Source organism: Sciurus vulgaris (genome assembly GCF_902686455.1).
Source record: "Sciurus vulgaris genome assembly, chromosome: 1".
NCBI classification, from domain to species: Eukaryota; Metazoa; Chordata; class Mammalia; order Rodentia; family Sciuridae; genus Sciurus; species Sciurus vulgaris.
The window spans coordinates 62263831-62283055 of NC_136461.1; the positions used below are offsets into that span (position 1 = coordinate 62263831).

At 35.1% G+C, this 19225-nt stretch overlaps 1 protein-coding gene across 8 annotated transcripts in view; it reads left to right on the top strand.

Annotated features, from left to right (window-relative positions):
* The window catches only part of TNNI3K (TNNI3 interacting kinase), a 285366-nt gene that overhangs the window by 24740 nt on the left and 241401 nt on the right, over positions 1 to 19225 (top strand). For all 8 annotated transcript variants that reach the window (XM_079128911.1, XM_079128916.1, XM_079128915.1 and 5 more), the window contains exon 5: positions 5763 to 5873. In XM_079128911.1, the coding sequence (XP_078985037.1) occupies positions 5763 to 5873 (111 nt within the window). The remainder of the gene's footprint in view (positions 1 to 5762; positions 5874 to 19225) is intronic.

The following is a 19225-nucleotide window of genomic DNA, read 5'->3' on the forward strand; positions in this document are numbered from 1 at the left end:
TATATACCTCTAGTTTTACATCCAGAATCTCAGTCTTCTTTCCAAACCAAGTAAAGCTCTGCCTTGGATATGACACTTCAGAGAAACATAAGACATGTATAAGATATTTCAGAATCTAATTTAGATCGATTCTGAAATCTTACAGATGAAACATTTGAGGTATTTCATGATTAAATACCTCTTGGGCAGAGTGACTATGACATAAGGTGAATATTCTTCTAAAGTTGATCTTTCTTGATGGGGGTGATATACTCAATCAGAATATTTCTGTAACGATCCTGTGAGATTCTTGAGTTGTTAAACACTTACACGTATACCTATTATTACCCTATAAGATAGGTAAGGCAGTATTGTATTCCTTAGAAATTTCTATTTTTTTTAATACTGAAGAGTGCTACACCATCAGGCGTTGAAAATGAAAAATAAATAATTGGGAATTGGGGCGGGAGTGATATAATATGATATACTAAGAAAAACATAGTAATCAAGGTCAGTAGATCTAAGTTCAAATTCCACTTCAGGCTGAGTTCAAACTTATATTAGAGAAGCACATTTTATGATATTTAATGCCAACTGGATTCACTAAATAGCTGCCTCTGAGAATGATTTAAAAGTGCAAGAGCATTATTTGGAAGTGACACTGAAAAAGGAAAAGGAAAAAAGTACAATCAGTCAGAAGGAGCTGTCAGATCACAATGTAGACCTTATAAAGTCTCTGTCCTCCCAATGGAGAACTACAGAGCAACAGGTTGTCTACTAGAAGAATGCTACACTGGGTGAAAATAGGTAAGCCCTTTTTGCCTTGCTTAGTCCTTGGGAGCTTCTCTAACAGAGTGACCATAGCTCTAATGCTAGAGTTACCCTTGAAAAGAGATAGCTGAGAAGGCTGTCAGTCAACCACCCTCCTACCACACTCTTCTTGAAAGGAGACCTGAGTAGCATGTCTCTACATCTGTCACACATGGGGACATGCTGATCATTTTATATCAAATGAAAAAGGGGATTACTTATCTCTATATGTAGTATGATATCCACAGTGCACATAATAATAAAAATTATGTGTTGGACACTGCTAAATAAATTGCAGCATTACTTTATTTAATCTTGACAGTGACCCTATGAGATTGATATTATTATCTTCATAATATAGACAGAAACTCCAGAGATCAAGAGGTCAAGAAACTTGTCCCAGTTGTAGGATGTGCTCATCAGTATGTAAACACATATTTGCCTTGCTATTAGTCTGTGCTCTATCTACTAACATGAAGGTACATATATAGGAGCAAGAATAGAAGAATAAAGCACACACATATGTGGTAACAGTGATTAAATGGTAGTATTACTGGTTATTAAACTGTTATTTATTCCTTTTCTTTATTTTTTGCATTTTTTGTGATGAGGTGTTCTGTTTAGACTACAAACAACCCCAAACACAGTCTTCTGAAACAATAACCATTTTAATTTTTTCATAGTGTCTCAGTTTAAAAATCCACAAAGGATGCAGAGGTATGGCTTACTTCTCCTCCATATGTTGACAGCCTCAGCTAAAAAGATGTGAAGAACTGAGCATTATTCCATTGGTGAGAGGATTCGAATCCTCTGGAGGCTTCACGGGCTGCTACCTGGGGTAGGGTGATTTTAAGGCTGGGCTTAGCCAAGTCAGCTGATTGTATGATAGGAACTCTACCCATAGAGCCTGGGCTTCCTTACAGCAGGACTGTCTCAGCTCAGTCAGACTTCTTAGATGGTGGCTCAGGGCTCCAAAAGCAAGGTTCGGCTTAGGAAAAGGAAACTCTTTAGCTTTCTATGACCTAACCTTGGAAAAAACAGTTCACTCTGCTGTACTCTATTGGTGACAACCAAGTCTTATTCAAGGGACATAAAACTCACATTTTAATGGGAAGAATATAAATGGTGTTTGTCATGTTTTGAAACGTACAGAAAATATATTGTGTCCACAATCAGAGGAAAATGAATTTTTAGACATAAAAAAATCTAGTTCATTTTTTTGTTCTGAAAAAGAATTAATAAAACTGTTGGGTTTCTTTTTACTTTTATTTTTTAACTTATGCAATATGGCAGTAGAGAATCTGAATTCTGATACAGTGTCTACTTACTGTGGTTTTATCCACAGTAACAATCACAGAGCCACAACAGGCAGTGTGTTAATCACTGTTTTCAAGTTTTATGGGTAATACAAAGTGGTAGTTGCCACCACTACAAAACATTACATCAACTTTTGGGGTCTATTCTATCCCAAATCCTATTTCTACAAGGATATAGTGGGACTTTTTCATATAAGCCTTACTCTTCCATACATGAATTTTCTTTTGTTTAAAAATGATAAATATTGTATACATGATTGTGTTAGAGAAGGTTAATGTATTCCACTCTTTAGAATACTTTTATGTGTCTTATTGAAGAATAATAAGAAAGTTTAGCTAGAGTGCATAAAAACCTGTCAGTTCCCCAGAAAACTATAAGGAATAGTTTTACAAAAACTGACATTAGACACTTGTATATTATAATGCACAAGAACTAAATATCAGTCTCATAATACAAAATTTGCCTAATATTTGTATTTTATATGAAAACTTTTTCTAGTATACTATAACTACATTTTCAACTTTTAAATTTTCCATTAGGTCAAAGTATTGCTACAGAGTAGGAGAGAAATATTTCAGGGATTGTCATTTATCTAGAATAGAGTACATCATCCTAAGTTTTTCCTTGAGACTGGAATCAAGATCTGCTGAATTACTGTGGAAAGTCAGAAGAGAAGCATGGGCTTTTTAGTTCATTAGGTCTAGGTTTGTATCTAGCTCCAACACTTAACTATTTAAGGTTCAACAAGTATTTTAAAATTTTTGGTTCTGAATGTCATCAAATATAAAATAGGGGTAATAATAATCATTTTTTTTTGTGTATAAACAAGTTGTAGAGCAAAATTATATGAGATGATTAGATAAACCAAATTACTTGGAATTTGGCCCATGGAAATAGTTTATAAGTAGTAGCGATTATTTTGTTACTATTCTTTTTAACATAATGTGTTAAGGTAAAAATTCTATATTGATAGTATTCAGTGATACAGAGTTATATCAAACAGAAGTCAAACTTCAGAAATTCAACCAAAGTATGAAAGGATGATTATTACTTTTAACTAAAACCATTTTCCTATTCTGAAAGAATCATATTATACTTTTTCTTGAATTCCACAAATGTTGACTAAATAAGGAGAAAACATAAAGGCACTTGAGAAAAGGATGAATGTGCATTTACTAGAATTTGATAGATAAATATTTCATATGTTGTATGATTTTTAAAATTTTAATTTATCCTATACAGTCCTTGTCATAAATACTCATTAATAAATGTTTGATAAAAATATTCATCTTTTACTGATTTATGAGTTCTTTATGTATTAAATATATAAATCACTGTTTTATTATTTTTTTCTTTTTTGGAAAAGATCTCACTTTGTTGCCTGGGCATTGAAATTCATGATCCTCCTGCCTCCGGCTCCCAAGTAGCTGCAATACAGGTACATGCCAAGGTTCTCTTGGCATGTGACAGATCACTTATCACTTTTATATATTATGACAATTTCTACCATCTGTCACTTTTAATATGATGTTTTTTAACACTTAATTTTGCTCAAATATATCATAATTCCCTGTATTAAAAATGATTTTTATACTTAAAATTACCTTCCCTACTTTCTTGACCTTAAATTCCTGCCCATCTAGAGGAGAAAATTTTTAAAAGTAACATTTTTCTCATTCATCTCAGTGATCATGTCTTTAGCCACCACTATTCAAAATGAAAAGTTATTGGTGAAGTTGGAGTTGACTCCTGTGGATTTTTTTCTCAGGAGTACGAATTTTTCATCCTTGGCAGCCTATCCACCATTAAACTAGTAGACATTACCTCATTTCAGTACTGGTATAGAGCTTTCCCTGTTTTTAGCCTTTCAAATGTTTCAATGGCTAAATAACGAAACAGAGGGAGTACAGCTATGAAAAGGAGGTAAAGGAAAATAGGAGCAGAAGCTAGATGATGGACTGAAATCATTATCTCATTTGCAAATTTCCATCGAGGGGTGTGATAAGCCCTAGACTTCTATCTCCAATAGTAATGATTTCTATTGAGTATTGTGCCAGGTACCTTTTAAGTGCTTTATAAGTATCATGAAAACAGTTGTAAAGTGGATATAATTACTGGCACCTTTTATACAGCCAAGGAAATTAGTGAAGAGGGGCTATAGAATTTGCCCCAGTTCACATAGTCATTATCAGAACTGGGATTCTAACAGGACAGGCTGATTCTAGAATGAACAAGCTTACCCTACACTATGTGAATCTCAAATTTAACATGTGAAAACATTTTAGTTCTTCCTGATTCTTCTCCATCTCTATATCATATTATTACCCTACTATACTTATTATACTTGGAGAAAATCTAACTCCCTCCGCCCTGATGGCTTGTAAGGCCTTACAAATTCAGACATCTTTGAATTTATTTTCAATGTTACTTTTCCCTTGTTGTTTTAAACCATCTACTAAACACTAATCTTGTTTCTAGTCTTCAAACACTCTGAACCTATTTCCATCATAGGATTTTTGCACTATTAATGCTTATCCTTGGAGGGATGTAACTCAGTAGTACAGTGCTTGCCTAGCATATGTGGGACCTTGGGTTCCATCCATAGAAAATAGTAATAGGCTACTTGTAGGTTGAGCAAAAGGATCCAGTGCAACAGTAGGTTGGAGATGCAAGCTTTATTTAACTTTTTTGGTAGGACAGATAGGTAGAGGAGAAGAGTTGGAAACTATTACATTATTTTTTCTATTTGAAGTGCTTTACCAAAGTTATTAAAAATATTTTAAACTTCTAGACTTTCATGCATATGCAACAGGTTTTTTAATGAGAGAATTTTCTAGTTACAGTTTGAAATAACAGGTGTGTAATTAAAAAATACAATGGTCTATTCCATGAAGATTTTATTTTCTTCACTTGGTATGTTGATGAACCACAACTTGAATGGTGTTAGCCACTGAACACATTCAAGTTGTGACTTGAATTCTTACTTTAATGGAGAGGGTTAAACACAGAGATCTTTGCATTCCCTTCCAATTCTGGACTTTTGTGCATACATGACCTACCACATCACCCTTTTGAGTGTTCTGACTTGCTAAAATGAGTCAAGGTAAGAAAGACACTACTGATTAATTATGTATAGTTCCCATGATACTATGTATTACAGAAGAAGCAATTACTGAAATACTTTGAAACAGTCCAGTGAACTGCAATTTGCTCAATACTTGGTTTATATTCTCTTCTTAGAAGGAATATTTCATCTTTGTCTCTAAAAGAAAAACAAAATAAATCTTCACACAATTCCTGTAAATTCTTAGCCTCTCTTTTGGACCTCATTTTAGTTGCTGGAGAAAGCATATTTATTAGAGTGATCTACATGTAAGATTGAGTTTAGTTGTAAGAATCTAACATAGATAAATGTCCCTCATGGTCAAGTGTTAGAGAATTGATCGGACCTAAACAGCTCTGTCGTTCGTTCCTACACTTCAACCACATGAGAGCCACTCTCTGCTATCTAATGTTCTCTTATGCCACAAATCACACTTAGGTTTTTCTCTGAGCACCTAAACTGGCTGACAGTCAGGAAATCAATACATCCTGTTGCACAGCTTTCGTATCTGCTATTAGTAGAAAAGTAACACTAAAGATGTGTTTCCTTGCAGGACAGTGCAGAATTGATCACATCCCTGATTCACAGTGGAGCTGATATACAGCAGGCTGGGTATGGTGGTTTGACTGCCCTCCACATTGCTGTGATAGCTGGTCACCTAGAGGTAAGTCATGCCTTTGTTACCTGTGAAAACAAAGGCTAACTACCTCTTTGAATTCTTTAAATCATTTTTAAACACGACTTTTGAGATGATAGAAATTGGTTTGTTTTTTAGCCACTGAACACATTAATTTCTTTTGGCTTTAAAATTTAGTCATTCAAATGTGCTTTTGGATAGTTCAGTACATTTTGTAATGATGTAATCAAATATCTTCTAATACAAAATTGGCTGTATATAAGAGATTTTTGAGATTAAGATCCTAAGTTTTTTTTTTTTTTTTTTTTTATTCCTAAGGGATTCATTTATTTTATTAAGTAAGGGGGGGACTGACTGAAATTTTTGTTAGAGGTTATAGAAATATGAATATGAGGTAGAATATGAGGTACTATAGATACCACAGTACCTCAGTCCATTAAAAGAAATACAATTCACCATGCACTTTACAATTTTTTTAAAGGATAACATGAGATAAATAGAAAGAACTTTTAAACTGTGAAGAAAATATAAAGATGCAAGGAATCATTATTCTATCAGGAATCTTGTAGTTGAAAGCAACAGAAAATCCCACACAGAAAAGCTTAGTGAAATAATTGGCTTATGTGACTGAATATTATGGGATAAGACTGTACATCAGATCATATGTTTTCAGTTGAAAGTAACAGAAAACTACCTCCTCAAGCTGGCTAAAGCTGGATAGTTTATTATTCTACATAAACGAGAGTGAGTCATCAAGGATCTAGGCCTACTCCATTTCTTTGCTTGACCATTCTTGGCTTTGGCTTCTTTCTCAGCTAACAGTAAGATGGTGATACTTCAATGGTATGGAAGTTTCTAGACCACTTCCAGATAAGGCAATATCCTGGGGTAAAAAAGGCATTGTCTCCTCTTTGTTTTGTTTTGTTTTTTAATTAAATGAAATTTAATTTAATTTTTACAGACTGCATTTTGATTCAAGTGGGGTACAACTTTTCTATCTATGGTTGTACAAGATGTAGATTCATACCATTCATGTAATCATACATGTACAGAGGATAATGATGTCTTTCTCATTCCATCATCTTTCATACCCCCGCCCCTTCCCCTCTCATTTCCCTCTACATAATCTAAAGTTCCTCTGTTTTTCTCTTACCCACCATCCCCCTAACCTCCATTATGTATCATCATCCACTTATCAGGGAAAACATTTGACCTTGGATTTTTGGGGATTGGCTTATTTCACTTTGCACGATATTCTCCAATTCCATCCATTTACCTGCAAATGCCATTGTTTTATTCTTCTTTATGATTGAATAATATTCCATTGTGTATATATATACCACAGTTTCTTTCTCCATTCATCTGTTTAAGGGCATCAGATCCTAAGTTTGAAATCAAGTAGTTGAGCTTCCACAAGTCACCATATTAACTTTCAGGGTGTTATCGAATCTCAAAACACCTCTGTGTTAGAAAAGTTGGGTTTTAGAACAAAGCAGTAGTTGGTGGGGGTTGTAGCTCAGTGGTATAGCACTTGCCTAACAGGTGTGAAGCCTTGGGTTTATTCCTCAACATAGTAATAGGCTTATTGTAATGATTAAATAGTCTATATAAAGTACTCTACAAATTGCTTTGTTCAGAGTAAGGACTAAATGAAAGATCATTTATTCATTCATCCTCTTATGAACTACTTGAATAAACATTTAGTAAACACAAATTACATACCAGACACTGTTCTAGGTGCTAGGGTGACAGGAGTGAGATCAACAGGCAAAATCTCCATTTTTGTGAAGTTTAATTAAAAACAAGATGGACAAAAAAGAAAAGAAAATATTATACGATGTTAATTAATGAGTACATTAAATAATAAAATGAAAACTGAATGAGGGAGAAGTAGACAGTATTTTAAGTAAACTATTTAGTGAAGTCCTCTGAAAGAAGGTGATATTGGAGCAGAGATCTGAATGAAATAAGAGCAGTGACCAAATAAAAGAGAAAAAGCATATTTTAGGCTTCAGTAATAGCACATGCAGGGCCTGGAGGCAGAGTAAATCTGGATGTGAGAGGGACAGGAATGAGCAACACGTATTACTGTGGAAAGCTGGATGTAGAGTGATGGAGAGGAAGTCAGGTAGATGGTTGCAAGTCAGATCACAAAGTGTTTTAAAGGCCATGGGACATCTTTGGATTTTGATTAACTTTAATTTCCAAAGTATTAACTTTATATATGGTACTATGCAATTATTTGCTTTACAAATCCTCAAGAAATAGCTTTTTTATTGTCATTGCTGTGACAGATACAAAATCAAGCCTCATATAATAATCATCACTACAAATTTAGAAAAAAAAGTCATGTCTAAAATTCTAGTCATTTATCTCAAAATACCATCATATTCACACTCTATCAACTGTAATAATAATGTATAACTTACCAATGTAATAAGTGAACAGTCTTACATCCTCATTATTAAATAATTATCTTTGCAAATTATCATATGACAAATTAAATTAGGCCTTTTCCACTAAGACACAAAACATATACCAACTATGAACAAATAGAACTGCATATAAAATCATATGTAAAACCTGTAAATATGTGTGATCCATCTCTCTTGACAGTGTCATTTCAAAGGGCTTTTACATCCAATAAATATTAAAATATCTCATTGAGAGAAAAACAATTTACTTCATGTTTATATTTCTGCTCCTTACCAGATCACTTAAATTTCCCAGAAAGTAAGTCTCTTTGGTAAGATTCATAATATCATTGAAAATATAATTATTTTGTATTACTTATGAGGAAAGGGAAAAATACCATTAGAATTACTTAAACACAACAGTTTTCCCACAAAAAGAGAGATTATCTGAGGCCAATGATAAGTAAATAGAATGATAAACATTAAGAAATCTTGGTGGAAAAACTGATGAAGTAGACATTAGGCTCTAGTGAAACATGGTCAACCTTTCAGTGATAAGAAAATAACAGAATATACTGTTGAAAACAAAATCCTCTTTTTTTATTTGGAGGAGGGACCTTATTCTTTTTTTCTTTTTTTATTTATTTTTTATTGTAAACAAATGGGATACATGTTGTTTCTGTTTGTACATGGAGTAACAGCATACCATTTGCATATTCATACATTTACATAGAGTAATGATGTTTGATTCATTCCGTTATTTTTCCCCTTCCCCCCCCACCCCTCCCACCTCTCTTTTCCCTCTATACAGTGCTTCCTTCCTCCATTCTTGCCCCCCTCACACCCCCCATTACGTGTCATCATCCCATTCGTCTTTTGGATAATGTAGATTGGCTTATCTCACTTAGCATGATATTCTCCAATTTCATCCATTTGCCTGCAAATGCCATAATTTTATTATTCTTTATAGCTGAGTAATATTCCATTGTATATATATACCACAGTTTCTTTATCCATTCATCAATTGAAGGGCATCTAGGTTGGCTCCATAGTCTGGCTATTGTGAATTGAGCCGCTATGAACATTGATGTGGCTGTATCTCTGTAGTATGCTGCTTTTAAGTCCTTTGGGTATAGGCCGAGGAGTGGGATAGCTGGGTCAAATGGTAGGTCTATTCCAAGTTTTCTAAGGAATCTCCACACTGCTTTCCAGAGTGGCTGCACTAATTTGCAGCCCCACCAGCAATGTATGAGTGTACCTTTTTCCCCACATCCTCGCCAACACCTATTGTTGCTTGTGTTCTTGATAATCGCCATTCTAATTGGGGTGAGATGGAATCTTAGTGTAGTTTTGATTTGCATTTCTCTTATTACTAAAGATGGTGAACATTTTTTCATATGTTTGTTGATTGCTTGTAGATCTTCTTCTGTGAAGTGTCTGTTCATATCCTTAGCCCATTTGTTGATTGGGTTATTTGTATTCTTGGTGTAGAGTTTTTTGAGTTCTTTATATATTCTGGAAATTAGTGCTCTATCTGAAGTATGAGTGGCAAAGATATTCTCCCACTCCATAGGCTCTCTCTTCCCGTTGCTGATAGTTTCCTTTGCTGAGAGAAAGCTATTTAGTTTCAATCTATCCCAGTTATTGATTCTTGCTTTTCTTTCTTGTGCTATGGGAGTCCTGTTAAGGAAGTCTGAACCTAAGCCAACAAGGTGAAGATTTGGACCCACTTTTTCTTCTATAAGATGCAGGGTCTCTGGTCTGATTACAAGGTCCTTGATCCATTGTGAGTTGAGTTTTGTGCAGGGTGAGAGATAGGGGTTTAGTTTCATTCTGTTGCATATGGATTTCCAGTTTTCCCAGCACCATTTGTTGAAGAGGCTATCTTTTCTCCATTGCATATTTTTGGCCCCTTTGTCTAGTATGAGAAAATTGTATTTATTTGGGTTTGTGTCCGTGTCCTCTATTCTGTACCATTGATCCACCTGTCTATTTTGGTGCCAATACCATGCTGTTTTTGTTACTATTGCTTTGTAGTATAGTTGAAGTTCTGGTATTGCGATACCCCCTGTTTCACTCTTCCTGCTAAGGATTGCTTTAGCTATTCTGGGTTTCTTATTCTTCCAGATGAATTTCATGACTGCTTGCTCTATTTATGTAAGGTACATCATTGGGATTTTAATTGGAATTGCATTAAATCTGTATAGCACTTTTGGTAGTATGGCCATTTTGACAATATTAATTCTGCCTATCCAAGAACATGGGAGATCTTTCCATCTTCTAAGATCTTCCTTAATTTCTTTCTTCAATGTTTTGTAGTTTTCATTGTAGAGATCTTTTACCTCTTTGGTTAGATGGATGCCCAAGTTTTTTTTTTTTTTTTTTTTTTTTTTTTTTTTTTTTTTTGAGGCTATTGCAAATGGAGTGTTTTCCTCAGTTCCCTTTCAGCTGTTTTGTCGCTTGCATATAAAAATGCTGTAGATTTATGTGTGTTGATTTTATAGCCTGCTGTTTTGCTGAATTCATTGATGAGGTCTAGAAGTTTTCTGGAGGAGGTGTTTGGATCCTCTAAATATAGAATTATGACATCCGCAAATAGTGACAGCTTAAGTTCCTCTTTTCCTATTCGTATCCCTTTAATTTTTTTAGTCTGCCTAATTTCTGTGGCTAGAGTTTCGAGGACAATGTTGAATAGAAGTGGTGAAAGAGGACATCCCTGTCTTGCTCCAATTTTTAAAGGGAATGGTTTCAGTTTTTCTCCATTAAGAATGATGTTGGCCATGGGCTTAGCATAAATAGCCTTTACACTGTTCAGGTATGTTCCTACTATCCCTATTTTTTCTAGTGTTTTGAACATGAAAGGGTGTTGTATTTTGTCGAACACTTTTTCTGTGTCAATTGAAATAACCATATGATTCTTATCCTTAAGTCTATTGACATGATGGATTACGTTAATTGATTTACGAATGTTGAACCATCCTTGCATTCCAGGGATGAACCCCACTTGATCATGGTGCACAATTTTCTTAATATGTTTTTGGATACGGTTTGCCAATATTTTGATAAGAATCTTTGCATCTATATTCATCAAGGATATTGGTCTAAAATTTTCTTTCCTTGATGTGTCTTTTCCTGGTTTGTGTATGAGGGTGATATTAGCTTCATAGAATGAGTTTGGTAGGGTACCCTCCTTTTCTATTTCCTGGAATACTTTGAGAAGTATTGGAATGAGTTCTTCTTTGAAGGTCTTGTAGAATTTGGCTGAGAATCCGTCTGCTCTCGGGCTTCTACTACTTTTGCAGTTATTCTGTTCTTCTTTTTCTAGGGCTTTGAGCTATAATGTTAGGTCATTTAGTTGTTGACTTTTCATTCTTTTCTGGAATGTGCTCCATGCAATGAATTTTCCTCTTAGTACCGCTTTCACAGTGTCCCAGAGATTTTGATATGTTGTATCATCATTCTCATTGACCTCTAAGAATTTTTTAATCTCTTCCCTGATGTTTTTTGTTATCCATGTTTCATTCAACATGTTATTCATGTTTCATTCAATTATTTAGTCTCCAAGTGTTGGAGTAATTTCCCTTTTTTATTTTGTCATTGATTTCTACTGTCAGTCCATTATGATCTGATAGAACACAAGGCAGTATCTCTATTTTTTTGCATTTCCTAAGGGCTGCTTTGTGGCATAACATATGGTCTATTTTCGAGAAGGTTCCATTTGCTGCTGAGAAGAAAGTGTATTCATTCGTTGATGGATGGAATATTCTATGTATGTCTATTAAGTCTAGGTTATTGATTGTGTTATTGAGTTCTATGGTTTCTTTGTTTGGATTTTGTTTGGAAGATCTATCTAGTGTTGACAGCAGTGTGTTAAAGTCACCCAGAATTATTGTGTTGTGGTCTACGTGATTCTTGAAATTGAGAAGGATTTGTTTGATGTACAGGGGTCACCATTGTTTGGAGCATAAATATTTACTATCGTTATGTCTTCCTGATTTATGGTTCCCTTAAGCAGTATGAAATGTCCTTCTTTATCCCTTCTGACTAACTTTGGCTTGAAGTCCACTTTATCTGATATAAGGATGGAAACCCCCGCTTTTTTACTGGGTCCATGTGCGTGGTAGGTTTTTTCCCATCCTTTCACCTTTAGTCTGTGGATGTCTTTTTCTATGAGATGAGTCTCTTGCAGGCAGCATATTGTTGGGTCTTTCTTTTTAATCCATTCTGCCAGTCTATGTCTTTTGATTGATGAGTTTAGGCCATTAACGTTCAGGGTTATTATTGAGAAATGATTTGTATTCCCAGTCATTTGGCTTATTTTTGGTTTTTAAGTTGGCTTGGTTTCTCCTTTCAGTGTTTTTTCTCTAAGGTAGTTCCTCCCTTTGCTGATCTCCATTGTTGTTTTTCATTTCCTCCTCATGGAATATTTTGTTGAGAACATTCTGTAGTGCAGGCTTTCTATTTGTAAATTCTTTTAACTTTTGTTTATCATGGAAGGATTTTATTTCATCTTCAAATCTGAAGGTTAGTTTTGCTGGGTATAGGATTCTTGGTTGGCAACCATGTTCTTTCAGAGCTTGAAATATGTTGTTCCAGGCCCTTCTAGCTTTTAGAGTCTGGGTTGAGAAGTCAGCTGCTATATGTATTGGTCTCCCCCTATATGTAATCTCATGTTTTTCTCTCGCGGCCTTCAAAATCCTATCTTTATTTTCATTATAATGTGTCTTGGTGTGGATCTGTTGTGATTCTGTGCATTTGTTGTTCTGTAAGCCTCTTGTATTTGATTTTCCATTTCATTCTTCAGGTTTGGGAAATTTTCTGATATTATTTCATTGAATAGGTTGTTCATTCCTTTGGTTTGTATCTCTGTGACTTCCTCAATCCCAATAATTCTTAAATTTGGTCTTTTCATGATGTCCCATAGTTCTTGGAGATTCTGTTCATGATTTCTTACTATCTTCTCTGTTTGGGCAAATTTATTTTCAAGATTAAATATTTTGTCTTCTTTGTCTGAGGTTCTGTCTTCCAAGTGGTCTAGTCTGTTGGTGATGCTTTCCATTGAGTTTTTTATTTGGTTTATTGTCTCCTTCATTTCAAGGATTTCTGTTTGTTTTTTTTTTTTTGAGAATTTCTATCTCTTTGTTGAAATTATCTTTTGCTTCCTGCAGGTGCTCTTTCAGCTTATTGATATTATCATTCATTGCCTGCATTTGCTCTCTTATCTCATCCTTTGCTTGGCGAATCATCTTAATCATGTATAATCTGAAGTCCTTTTCTGACATTTCTTCTAACACACTGTCATTGGATTCTATTACTATAGAATCTAGATTGGTTTGGATCATTTTCTTCCCTTGTTTTTTCATGCTGTTCATGTATCTTCCCCTCTAGCAGTGCAGATCTGGGATATTGCAGATTTCCCCCTATAGGCTTATAGTGGCCCTTTAAGTTTCCAAAATCCTTTCTTTAAGGGGAGATCAATATTAGCAGTGCCCAAATCAGACACTATGCAATCCTAGACCAAATAGCCCCTATGGGGACAATAACAAAATTGTCATAATAAACAAAGTGAGTTCAAATATTATCTTCGGTAAAACAAACAGGTTTGCAATAAGGTCTGCAGTTTCTAATGGATGACAAAAAGGATGCAGAGGGATGTAGAATGTGGCTGTTAATGGGATAAGAAAAGAATATACAGAAGTTCTAGAAAATAGAAAGGGTGAGAGTGTAATCAAAAGAAATCGGATGTTGGCATGCAAAAAAGGGAGAAAGAGACTCTGAGGGAACAGGTAAACAAAAGGAAAAGAGAGCAAGAAAAGTAAAGAAATAAAAACTTAAATATTTTAAAAAGGAGAAAAAAGAAAATCCACTGTATAGCAGTCATATACTAATGAAACCTCCCAGTGTTCAGTAGTCTGATGCATGAGAAGTACCTGACAATGAGCTTCAAGTCTCCAGCAGGCATCTCAGGATGGGATTGGGCTTCCAGGATTATCCAAGATGGCTGCTCTGGCTTCGAAATGTGTTGGCAAATGGGGAGCTGTAGCTCAGGGGTGGATGTGGTCAGCTGGAGGTCCTGGAGACGGGATGCAGTTGGTCCGGCAGGGGTCCTGGAGGTCCCATGTGTTTGGTATGGTTGTGGGATCCTGGAGGCTGGGTGCAATCCGTCGGTCTGGGGTCCCAGTGATAGGGTGCAGTCAGTTGGTCTGGGGGTCCTGGCAGCAGGGAGCAGTCAGTTGATGTGAGGGCCCCAGAGGCAGGGAATGATTGGTCGGGCTGAGCGATCCTAGAGATGGGGTTCAGTCAGTCTGGCCAGGGGTCCTATGGGGCCTGGCTGTTGTCTCAAAATGGCGGGAGCCACGTGTAATCAAACCTGCAGATACTGTAGCAGTGAACTTCCAGGCAACAGTGACAGCTGGTGCTCCACTGGTGGTTGGCGATCAGTTTGCTGACTGTTGTCAGACGATCGGGAGGTGAACCTTGAGCGTTGGGTGATGGATAGGAGTAAGGCAGGCGATGGACAGGCGAGAGGCAGGCAAATGGTGGATGATAGATGCCTGACAGTGAGCCATCTGCTCTCAAAAAAGGCGTCGATATGCTGGCAGACTGCAGGTGATCACAGCAGACAAATGGTAAACACCAGGGGATCGATAAGCAGCAAAAACTGCCTCACCGAGAAATAGATATCCTCTGCTTGAATCCGGCATTATGGAGCGACAAGGAACGCAGCCTCCCTCTAGTCCGCCATCTTGGATCTCCCAAAATCCTCTTTTTGTCTAATATTGAGCAGATAACTTTGTAAACTATCCAGTACAGTTGGGTCAAAAGGAGGGTGTTGGTCTTGTTATCTTATCTTCAAATAGTTCTGTTTTCCAGCTTTGTAAATCATAGTATAAATAGCAGTATCTTATGGATTCTCCCAGCCTTAGGGTGAACTTGACTAAAACAGTTTCCAATAGGTCTCTACTCATATTTCTTTTATGTTCTCCAACTCACCTCATTAGCTGATATACAATATTTAATGACTTTTATAGTCAACTGCTTTGCACTACATAAAACAGGTTTAGAAACATTAACCTTTATTTGCTTTTTACATAATGGATTAATTATCGGTCAGATAATGAAGGGAAATGGTATCCAAAAAAGCAATCTAAAACAATTATATTCTAAATGCAGACTTTTTTGGGTTATTGCTTTCAAAACTGTTAGTTGTAATAAATACTTTTGATGTGTTAATTTTTCTAGTCCATACCGAGGAAAAATAATTTGGCTTCAGATAGGATGATTTTCTGATGACCTTCAAAGTTTTGAGTAGAAACATCCATATATTGTGCAGGTTTTCCCCTTTTCCTGCAGTTTCAGTTACCCCTGGTCAACCATGGTCTGAAAATACTAAATGGAAATTCCAGAAATAAACAATTCATTAGTTTTAAATAAGTTCTTAAGTTTTATTATATTATATTGTTATAATTGTTCTACTTTAATATTGTTGTTAATTCTTTTATGGTGCCTGATTTATAAACCAACCTTTATTGTAGGTATGTATGTTTAGGGAAAACGCAGTATATATACATTTAAGTAGTATCTGTGGCTTCAATCATCCCCTGGGGGTTTCGGAACTGATCCCTTTTGTATAGGGGGTACTACTGTATACAGTTGGCATTTAGTGGAGAAGTTTGAGCTTAAAACAAGTTTTTGTGTATAGAGATGGAATTTGAAACCATAACAATAATGGAAAGTTATATATTAGGCCTAATGGATAGCCCACAGACTGACCCTAAGAATCCACAGAGATTTGAGAAAGAATTAAATATCCATTGAATGAGATGAAGAAGGTTTGTCAGAGTGGTAATAGGAGAACTAGGATCTTGTAGTATCAAACAATTCCAATTTCAGAAGCCAAAGGATTCTGGGAATCAAAAGTTGCAGAATAGCCAAGTACAATGGTAAAAAGTATACATATAGCCTTTCTTTATTAATCCAAAATTTACATGCCTATTCCACTGCAATTTTTTACTACCTTGATTAGGAGGGATAGTGGCAATGGATCAGTGGGTGTTCCCTTTCATTAGTAGTTCCTGTGTTTTATTGCCCACCCCTCTGTGTGAAACAATAGATGATGCTGAGTCTGACAGGCCTCTTTGTCTCCACATATCAAATTCAGACCTTCCATTAGTGTCTCAAGTGTGTTTGTCCTCCCATAACTGTGAATTCTATTAAACAATTTTACAATAAAATTTACATTGACTAGGCAGCTGTCTCCCTCAATAATAGAAGAAAAACATGTGTTGTAGATCCCTAGACATACTGACTACAATTTGAGAACTCAGAGTTAAATTTACTGTGCTTCAAAAAGGAGGAAAATATTGGTTGTCTCAGGCCTTAATATTTCTCTTTGATTTATCCATCTATCAATACATATACATATAGTGCTTCATATAAGGTCTAAGATTCATTCAGTAATCTGTGAATCCAGGGTTAGACACGAGTCAGATGCTGTATTGGACATTGAAAAATATATCTATATATATTAGTTGAAACTTGGTAGTACTTCATCATTCACATACATTTGTCATTTGATTATCCTGTGAGATCACTACTGTTAGACTAAAGAATTATAAAAGTTAAATGACTACTGAAGGGTCATTAAGACAGTAAATGAGCTAGATGAGACTCAAACCTGTTTTTCTAAATTCAAATCTGTGGTTTTGTAAATAAAAGAACAATTATTCCCTAGTGACTCCTGTGTTTATTGCTAAAACAAGGCTTACACCCACGAGACACATACACACACACACACACACACAATACTCCCAGGACACACAAACACACACAGATACACACAGGAAGTATTCAGAATAAAAAGTATTCAGAAAGTAGGTATGTTACTACTAATATAATTATTTGTTATATTAATTATATGTTGTTATATTAATATTAATTATAATTAATATTAATAATTATAATTATTAATTATAATATTAATTATAATTAATATTAATAATTATAATTATTAATATTAATTATATTATTAATATTAATTATATGTTGTTACTACATATATAATTAAAGCAAATTAATTTATTAAAAATGCCTTTATTCGGTCTTTACTAATTAGAGGCAAAACCCATGGAGATATGTGTACATACATATCTCCTTCTCTTTCTCTCTTTCTTAGACACACGCACACACATGTACTTTATACTTAATATACACATATATATACAAATACTTTATACTTAATTGCATATTCTGTAAAAAGTTGCCATGCTGGTGTTTCATGCAATAGTTTCTGCAGTTATCAAGAGACAGATGAATTATTTTTATTGTAGACAACTGTATGGACAGCAAAAAGAAGTGCATATAGCAACCAGATGGCACAATGTATAATGTGTAGAGGTTGTGGAATGTTTTATTCTTCATAGAAAGGTATAGTTTTAAACACACCCTGTGCATGTGACAGTAACATTTTCATAGTTAAATTTATTCCATCTTACCTTATCCCATTTTCAGATTGTAAACATTTATCCAAGCACTGCTTCAGAAATACTTCCCAGTTATTTTGGAATTTATTTCTGATTTCAAGGAAATGCAATTGATGTCGTTCCAGTTCATTCTTAACTAAATCATCTAAATGGTTCAGTTGAGAGTTTTGTTTACCAAGAAGCCTCAGACTCTCTACATTATTTCTTTCATAATGGCTTTAGTTTTCTCCCCACAGGCAAAACCAAGAGAACGCTTAGAATTGTAAAATGTGGTTTCGTTCTTGTTTTCCTTTTTTATAGAGGTAAGATACTCATGAGTTTTATAACTGAGCACAGATAATAATCTCTCATGAAATTCGTTTAGAGTCCAATTGAATAGTTTAAAAAATAGTTAACACTTTGAAGTGGTTACTTTGTACCAAATCTATTAATTGAGACTTCTCATTCTTGAATGAGATGAGAAAAACTGAAGCATAGAGAAATTAAGTGACTTATCCAAGATGATGGAGCTAATAACGCCACAGCCGGATTTACATGCTGTCCAGTGTGGGAACCAACTTTCACTCACACTGCCTCCTCTCCCAATCCAAACAATCCCCTCTCAGCCCACCTGATTGTAATTTAAACTTCGGATATGGGAAATAGAAACTGAGAATGTGACAGGAAAACCTTCTGTATACTTACATCTGAATTGTTTTGAGACAATTTGAGAGGCCAACAAGGACATTAAGATATTCTGGTTCCTTTTTTGTATGGACTCCATTGTTTTAGGCTCTGCTCCTTAGCTCTAATATTTTTGCATTACATTTTTAATACCTTGTTGAGATAAAACTTGAAACAATTCATTCCTTTAAAATGTGGTACTCAATGGTTTTTAGTATCATCACAGAGTTGGATAATCTTCACCACAATCTAATTTTAGAACATTTTGTCATTCTCAAACTGCATACCCTTTACCAGACAGTTGCGAACTCACCTCTCATTGTCCAGAGCCAGATAGTAGGCAAGGCCCCTCCCTGCTCAGGATGATCAATCCCTCTACCTATCATAGACTCACTTTTTGAATTTTAAGTAGTTATAAACCTTAAAACACCTCAGTAAAAATGCAAAATTTGCCTAAGGTTAGCTCTTCATATTTAAAATTTTAGCCAGCAGTTCAGAGCTTAAAGCCTTTATTAACTGAAGTATAATCTATTAGCCCGTAATGTAGGATGACCGATGAAATTTTTAAGACATAGAATCTCATATACTACTTCAAACCCACTTAAAATCAGCATTTGAACAAAATCCCCAGGTGATTCACATGCATATTCAAATTTAAGAGGCAATGTGCTTTAAGAATATCAGCAGAAAATAGATTTAAAAGAAATTTCTGAGAGAAGGATAGAATAGAAGGAAGTACCTCTCATTTGCTTTACAATTTTTTTTAGCTGATGTTGACTCAATCGTTTTAGTTGTTCTTATGGTTACATTCAGGTCTCAT